This window comes from Sapajus apella, unplaced genomic scaffold (genome assembly GCF_009761245.1).
Source record: "Sapajus apella isolate SASKATOON/1434 unplaced genomic scaffold, GSC_monkey_1.0 scaffold122, whole genome shotgun sequence".
Classification (NCBI taxonomy): domain Eukaryota; kingdom Metazoa; phylum Chordata; class Mammalia; order Primates; family Cebidae; genus Sapajus; species Sapajus apella.
Window position 1 is genome coordinate 8,194,833 of NW_022437062.1, and position 9,098 is coordinate 8,203,930.

Below are 9,098 nucleotides of genomic sequence, written 5' to 3' on the forward strand. Positions count from 1 at the left end.
TAAAGAGAGTTTGTAAGTGCTATGACATTTATTCCAGAGAAGGTAACAGTAGTCTTGTAATTTTAACTATGGACTTGGTTATAGTTATTAATGTGTTATTTGTTTCAAAACCAGAGCAACAAAATTCAGTCCTGTAACTGACACTATAGGATTTTATATAGTTAAATTCTAGCACAAATAAGAAGTATGACAAAAGACAGATTAGATAATCATAAATGCCTTATTTGTGAATATAAAATTTTGCCTCTATTTATAACATAAAGTTATTAGCCAGAATAATTATGAACTGTAAATGATGAGATAAAGCAGCACTTTTAGAGTCTTTGTATAGCCTTTTATGTCAAAGCAAATTCTGTTTTAACTTAGATAATGTTAAATTATTCTCTATGCTACCCAAAGTGAATCACACAAACTAGCTAATCTTCTTTAATATGGAGCTGAATTTTAAATGCTGCAAAGTTATTATTATTTTTTTTTAGACAGGGTCTCACTGTGTTGCCCAGGCTGGAGTGCAGTGGCATGATCTTGGCTTACTGCAGCCTCGGCCTGCTGGGCTTAGGTGTTTCTCCCACCTCCACCTCTCAAAGAGATATTTTTAAATGATGCCTGTATAAGGGAAAAACTGCTTATGAGTTTTAATATATGTAGTTGCAGCTTTAGGGAGGATGATGTGAGACACAGAATATAGGAACTGGAATCGTAAGATTCTGCACTGTGTTTGCCAACTCCAGATCATCATATTCAGGCCCTCTAATTCAGTCTAGTAAAAAACTATTTGTGATATAAATGCAATAATAACAATCACATATGTTAATTTCAAAGGCCAAGAAAGAGGAATGTGTATTACTTCTTCACAGTTGTCTAAAAACCCTGCTTGGAACCCACATGTCGTCTCCTTAACTTCCTCATGGCTTCCTTTACATCTTTATTCCTCAGAGTATAAACCATGGGACTAAGGAGAGGAGTGAAAACAGTAAAAAAACACAGAGGTAAATGAGTCAATTGGAAAGCTTTCAAAGGGCCAAATACAGATGAATATTAATGTGCCAAAGAACAGAACTACAACAGTAATGTGGGCAGACAGAGTGGAAAGTGCCTTGGACATCCCATCAGAGGCCTGATGACGCACAATAGCAAGGATGATAAAGTATAAGAAATGAGCAGAATGAGGAAACACATAAGTGAGAGCAGACCACTGTTGGTGAGCACCAGGATCTCCAAAACATAGGTGTCTAAGCAAGCATGCTTTATCACTAGGAGGAGGTAACAGAAAAAGCTGTCTACCATGTTGGGTCCATAGAAAGGCAGATCAACTGTGAATGCCAGATGGCTGGCTGAGTGCAAGATGCCAATGGCCCAGGAAACCCCTGACAAATGTAACCTGACACACATCGATGAAGGAGAGATTGCTAAGAAGAAAGTACATCAGGGAATGCAAATGAGAGTCTATAATTATTGTGAGGATGATAAGGATGTTTCCCAACACTGCAGCTCCATAAAACACAGAGAAGATAAAGAACAGGAAGAGTTGAAGTTCCTAAGAGCTGTACGGCCCCAACAAAATGAATTCAGTAACCACTGACTTATTACTCCATCCATTAACTGAATCTGGGCTGCTCAAGTTATCTGGAGGGAAGAAAAAGCAATTGAGATGGGTTAAGAATAAGCTTTTTACCTTTTTTTTTTTTTTTTTTTTGAGACGGAGTTTCGCTCTTGTTACCCAGGCTGGAGTGCAATGGCGCGATCTTGGCTCACCACAACCTCTGCCTCCTGGGTTCAGGCAATTCTCCTGCCTCAGCCTCCTGAGTAGCCGGGACTACAGGCACGCGCCACCATGCCCAGCTAATTTCTTGTATTTTTATAGAGACGAGATTTCACCATGTTGACCAGGATGGTCTCGATCTCTTGACCTCGTGATCCACCCGCCTCAGCCTCCCAAAGTGCTGGGATTACAGGCGTGAGCCACCACACCCGGCCTCATTTTTTAAATTATACTTTAAGTTATGGGGTACATGTGCAGATCTTGCAGGATTATTCTTTATATAATAAGAGTGGATATTTAAAAATTGCAAATATACACTATGGACTACCATGCAGCAATAAAAAAGAATGAAACCACGCTATTTGCAGCAACATAGATAAATCTGGAGACCATAATCCTAAGCAATAATGATTTTTGCAATCTACCCATCTGACAAAGGGCTAATACCCAGAATCTACAAAGAACTAAAACAAATTTACAAGAAAAAAACAAACAACCCCATCAAAAAGTGGGCAATAGATATGAACAGACACTTCTCAAAAGAAGACATTTATGCGGCCAAGAAACAGGAAAAAATGCTTATCATCACTGGTCATCAGAGAAATGCAAATCAAAACCACATTGAGATACTATCTCATGCCAGTTAGAATGGCGATCATTACAAAATCTGGAGACAAAAGTTGCTAGAGAGGATGTGGTGAAATAGGAACACTTTTACACTGTTGGTGGGACTGTAAATTTGTTTGAACATTGTGGAATAGAGTGTGGCAATTCCTCAAGGATCTAGAAATAGAAATATCATTTGACTTTTGACCCAGCAATCCCATTACTGGGTGTATACCCAAAGGATTATAAATCGTTCTATTATAAAGACACATATGTTCATTGCGTATGTTCACTGCAATAGCAAAGACTTGGAACCAACCCAGATGCACATCAATGATAGACCAGATAAAGAAAATGTGGAACATACACACCACGGAATACTATGCAGCCATAATAAGGGTGAGTTCATGTCCTTTGCAGGGACATGGATGAATCTGGAAACCATCATTCTCAGCAAATTGACACAAGAACAGAAAATCAAATACCACATGTTCTCACTGATAAGTAGGTGTTGAACAATGAGAACACATGGACACAGAAAGGGGAACATCACACACTGGGGTCTGTTGGGGTGAGGGAGAGTAGGGGAGATATAGCAGCAGGTAGGGAGATAGGGAAGGGATAACATTAGGAGAAATACATAATGTAGGTGACAAGGAGATGGAGGCAGCAAGCCACCATGGCAGGTATATACCTATGTAACAATCCTGCAAGATCTGCACATGTACCCCAGAACTTAAAGTATAGGAATAAAAAAGAATAAAAAAATTTAAAAAAGAAAGCAAAAAAAAAAAAAAAAGAAGAAAGAAATAGGGGAGGACATTCTTTGATGTTTCATTATTAACTCTACTTCAGATTTCAAATACACAGTTAAATAATGCCCAGTCTTGGTTATACTGGATATAATCTTCTCCAATGGGATTAATACCCCATCCTTAGTACCTGAATTTGGAAACTGATTGCAGTTCTCTGCTTAAAGTAATTATAAGCCAAACATGAAACAAGACTTCCATTTAAAGAAGAAATGCGAAATTTTCATGAATTACTTTCTGGACTCAGAAATTAATCTGAGCAAGGATGTTTAACTCAAAGCATTCTGGTCAAACAGAAAGGAAGAAGCAAAGCTTATAAGGCAAGAGGTCAAATTGTAGAAGGTTCTCCTATGGATCAAACTGCAGATTGCACAGTCCAGATTAACAAATAGAAAAATTTAGAGGTCTTGGTGATAGTGGTACAGATGTCAGACATGAAGAGTCAATCAAAGTCATAGAAGACAAAGAAGACAGTTTGGTAATGAAGATAACCCTATTTATGGGGAAAAAACGGCTTCTTACTACGTAGATAATTGAATAAAGGCTTTTGGGTATGACAAGATTGGTTTAGCTGTCTTGCAGTGATATGTGACTAATAATTACCTCATTTATCCTTACGATGCTATAAAGTAGATACTATTATAATCTAAACTTTGTGTTAAAAGCAGCTATATTTTAGTGCTAAAGTTAATATCACAAGGCACACTGGTAGTCTAAGGGTTTGAATATGCAGAGAACATAAGCTTAACTGCTATATATTGCTTAATTAAGGATCTGATTACTGAAAACCTCTATCAAAGGAAGTCTACCTGGTCATTAAAATAATTTATTATTATTTTAAGAGACAGGGTCTTTCTCATCACTCAGACTGTAGTGTAGCTATGTGATCATGGCTCACTGCAGCCTGGACCTGCTGGCCTCAAGTGATCTACCTCTAAAATAACAAAGTTAAGTCCAATTCTCTGCTCTTTCTGTACTATACATCAACATGCTTGCCTTCAAGGACGTTCACTTTCTCTTTTGTCTGCCTGAATATTGTTTCCTTCGTCTCCTGTATATCCTTCTCACAGGAACTAAACGAAAGGTTATTATTACACAGAGCACAGGGAGGCTTTTTCTGAACACCGTTCCCCCGTCTTTACTCCTATTTTTTTTTCATCTCACAACATTATTTCCTACCTTTATAACACTCACTAAACTCTTAATTTGTTCATTTTGATTTTCTTACATGTTTTTATTTCTCTCTCCTTCCTGCATCTCCACTCCAAGACAGTAAGACCCATGTAGACAAAAACTGAGTCTCTCAGGATCACTATCATATCCCCAACACCTTGCTGGCCCAAAACCTAGCAAATAGTAGATACTCACAGAATACTGTTGATTCACTGAATAAGTGAATGTACAAGTGGCCATGAGGTAGTTACTTTTTAACTTTCAAAAATACCATAAAACTCTTTTCTTAAAAAAAAAAATGAGACTGTTATAATTGGGTCATACATAAGTTTTTAATGATACTGGCTTCTTTTACTCAACATAATGCCTTTGAGATTCACCCAAGTTACTGTGTGAATCAACACTTCATTCCTTTATATTGATGAGTAGTATTCTGCACTACCTCTGGACGTGGCCTTGTCTCTTGTTCTGCTGAAAGGAATAATAGCACAAGAGAGTTTTGCACTGGGAGTAGCCTCTATTGCTACTATTAGAATCCTGAGGCCACCATGTAATCGAGTCTAAGCCAGTCTTCTGAAAGATAAGAAGCAATGATGTTCTGGTAAATGTTTAAGAGCTGGTTTTTGGGGTGAAGGGGGCAGAGAAGGCCCTGATTTGTAGTATTTTCCAATGTTGTGGTAAAAATACTACCACTATGTCAGATTTCAAGCCACCAAGTATATAATTACCTCCCAAAACCCCTGATAATGTAAAATAAGCTCTCATTCAGGTGTAGTCAGCTCCAGTTGCTGACAGATGAAAGGCGATCTGGAGAGAATTTAGGGATCTGGCTGATGGTAGACCTGCTCATGTTGCTAACCTGCCAACTACCAGAAATATGAGTGTGGTCAGTACAGATTGTCCAGCTTCCCAGACTCACCAGGCATCCTAGCAGAGATCAGACATGTTGGCCCAGATTAGAAAAGGTACTCACCTGGTTTGTGAACAAATATAAAATGGTTCCTAGTTTAATAAATTTTGAGGTGGCTTAATATGGAGCAAAATCTAATGAACTAATGGAAAGGATCAATTTGTATTTGTATAATCCTGATAGTGTATTTTGTGCACAGTGTATATTTATTTGTTATTGAATGAATATACTTTATTTAGTTTCTAGGTTGGTGCTAATAAATGATCACTGCAAAATTCCAAATTTAGAGTTGTACATTTTAATAAGGGAAAACAGAGGGAGTGTGCCCATACGTCATCAGTTTTGTTTACTTAACAGGCAAAAGTAGCAAAAGGCTACCTGCACAGAATTCATATCCATCCAGCTATCTGCAAAATTACCTTTTCATAAATAATAGCACTAAAGCTATTTGTATGTTTTATGCCTCATAAAGTGCCTTATTTCCACTATATCCTCTTGTGTCACATCTTTCCTACGAAATAGCTATTTTAACTTTATTTTACATATGAAAATTCTAGAAGAGCAGTGAAATGACCTCATTATTGAAGTATACAGTCAACACCATTTCACTCTCACTAATAGCGAAGAAAAAATAATAACATCAAAAATATCGTCACTACCTTCATGCTTATTGTATGTTTAAAATGTTTTTGGCATCATATAAAAATATAACATGTACTCAAATTTAACAGATCATTATGTTTGACAGTGTACAAATGAAGTTGACCAGAAACAACCTGAAGCAAAAACAAAACAAAACAAACAAACAAAAACAAACAAACAAAAAACCAGCTAAACAGTATGATGATGATTCCACAGGGCTGTGGGTCTATATCTAAAAGTTTGCTTCCACTAGGACTTAGTATGCAGAGTTAATATCTGTACACATAGCTACTATGATAATTCTTATAATTAAAATACAAATCTAGTGATGACAATCACAGGCTCTATATTTTCCATTTTCATTGTTATTACAGAGTACATTTAGTCTTTCTATTACAAGGACTTTTCATAATGCAAACCTCAGGGAGAAGTACATGAAAAAACTTATAGCTGGGAAATTAAACAATACTTAACAGATGCTTTTAATCACTTGTATTAGATGTATGTAAATTTTACTTTTCTCTCTTCTGTTTTCAATCAAATATGAAAGAATAGATTTCAGTTTGGGTCTTCAGTAGCAAATGATTTGTGTCATTCTGTGCACTTCTATGTTTTAGATACTTAACTTTTTCTTTGAACTTAAATATTCAACATCTGCCATATTTGCAAAGAGTTTCAAAGATATTTGAAATTTTCTGTTAATAATGTGGAATTCATTATAGCCAATTTACTATAAAAATAAGTAGGCTTGCTAAAAGTGTATATATAGAGATACATATATGTATCTATATATATATGTTGTTGTTGATGGCACCAAATATCTAGAAAATTTTGTAAAAAGCAAAAATTTATGTCAAATAATCTAAAGGAAAACAGAAAAAAAATACAGGAACTAAGTAGTAAATACAGAAAACTATAAATATACAAATATATAACAATAAAATCACAAATTCCTAAAACAATACATAAGATAAAGAATAGCTAAAAATGTATAAGGTGAAATCCATATTGTAAAATAAAATACATTTTTAACTATGTCAATGTATGTTGCAAGGTTATAAATAAATTGGGTAAAGATATCAGAAATTCAATATGCCTGTACATTTTGATTGCCAGGTCTGAATATATCATGTATTGAATTGAAAAGAATCACAAGCTTAGTAACATGAATAACATTTTATGTACATTGGATTCTCTAAATTCTTTATAAAATCTTTAAAAATATTACTAAATGTTTTTAAGAGTTTGTATTTTAAATTATAGACAATGCAAAAATAGTTAACATTATATTTAAATAGAACCAGAAACTGACTTGATGAAATTTCCTTGCATTTAAAACAAGAAGCCAATTCTGTAACTCAATAAACCATGTCTCTGGCAAAGATGGTTGGCATGACACTGTGATACACTGGAGGGTCTTCATTCTAATACAGGATTTATGCTCCTTCATAGTGATCCCTAGTTTTTCCAGGAGTTCACATGGTGGTTTCTCAGCTTCCACATGGCTGATTTCACATCTTCGTTCCTCAGAGAGTAGATGATGGGGTTCAACAAGGGAGTACAAACAGTGTAAAAGACAGAAAGAAATTTGTCCACAGCAAGTCTGCTAAAAGGCCATATATAGAAATAAATGCAAGGCCCGAAGAAAAGAATCACCACTGTGATGTGAGCAGTAAGTGTAGAAAGAGCCTTGGATGACCCACTGGAAGATCTGCGCCAGACACTGATCAAAATGATGGTGTAGGAAATAACTAAAGCCAGAAAACAGCTCAATGAGATCAGGCCACTGTTTGTTAGGGTCATAATTTCCATTTCATATGTGTCCATGCAAGCCAGCTCTATCACCAAGGGAAGGTCACAAAAGAAGCTATCTACCTCATTGGGACCACAGAATGGCAGATCCACTGTAAAAGCCAAGTGGCTCACCGAATGAAGAATGCCCACTGCCCAGGAAATGGACACAAAAATTATACATAGCCTCTGGTTCATAATTGTACTATAGTGCAGCGGCTTACATATGGCTATAAATCTGTCATATGCCATTGCTACAAGCAACATCATCTCACTCCCAACAAAACTGTGAAGAAGGAATATCTGGGTCATGCAACCTTCAAAAGAGATAGTCTTGTGCTCAGCAAAAAAGTCTACAAGCATCTTGGGGGTGGCAAAGTTAGACTGGCAGATGTCAATGAAAGAAAGGTTACTGAGCAAGAAGTACATAGGGGAGTTCAAACGGGAGTCAACAGAAATGATGACAATAATTAGGACATTGCCTAGCACTGATGTCACATAGACTATAGAAAAGATGGCAAAAAAGAAAAGTTGAAGTTGCCAGGAATTAGAGAGTCCCAAAAGTACAAACTCAGACACCACCGATTCATTTGTGTGAGCCATGTATCCAACATGCAGTTACCTAAAAAAAAAGAAATTAGTAAAATATCGCAATGATTGGGATTACAATACCTCTAGTTTATAAACAAAGGAAATGCAGTAAATTATAAACAAAAGAAATATACTCAATTTAATTAAGTTATATCTATGTATGCCTGTAAATACTCAATTGACTAATATTTAACACCCATGACTGCTATGAAAGTTGAAAGGGTGTGAAAAAGAGGATTATATATGAATCCCTGGCATAATTAGAAGAAAAATACTCATACTAAAAAAATTAAAATACAAAATCAGAAACGGAAAGTATAAGTGACAATACATTAATAGCATAAATATTAATAAAATTAAAGAGATTATGCCAAAGTGATAAAATAAGTTTTAGCTCAAATAACTTTTATTCAAGCTAAAAGTTCTTAAAAGTTTTAAATTTGCTAGCCAAAAATGAAGGAGACATCTATGATTTCAGGCAAAAAAAAGTAACAGGAATAAAGATCCAAAGGTAAAAGTATAAAGATGTACTTTATTCAGGAACCTGTGAGTTGAATAGCCTGGCTGTAGAAGAGGGCATGCTAAGAAACTATAAAAATTAAATTACAAATGGTAGATCAGGAGCAAATCATGAATGCAATTAGCTTTAAACACAAAACTAAATGGAATTGAAAATCATAACGTTCTTGGGAGTATTTTAGGAAACAACAGAAGTGGCCAGGCACAATTGCTCATGCCTCTAATTCTAGCACTTTGGGAGGCCCAGGAAGGTGGATCACCTGAGGTCAGGAGTTTGAGACCAGCCTGGTCA

General features: G+C 35.8%; 1 protein-coding gene and 1 pseudogene across 1 annotated transcript; both read right to left on the minus strand.

Moving 5' to 3' along the window:
• Positions 1-861: 861 nt before the first annotated feature.
• Positions 862-1,392, minus strand: LOC116538778 (annotated as a pseudogene).
• A 5,895-nt stretch (positions 1,393-7,287) lies between these two features.
• LOC116538763 (olfactory receptor 4K1) lies at positions 7,288-8,351 on the minus strand. The gene has a single exon (XM_032261309.1). It carries the CDS (start codon positions 8,297-8,299, stop codon positions 7,364-7,366), a length of 936 nt encoding a protein of 311 aa, XP_032117200.1. The 5' UTR covers positions 8,300-8,351; the 3' UTR covers positions 7,288-7,363.
• Between the last annotated feature and the right edge of the window lie 747 nt (positions 8,352-9,098).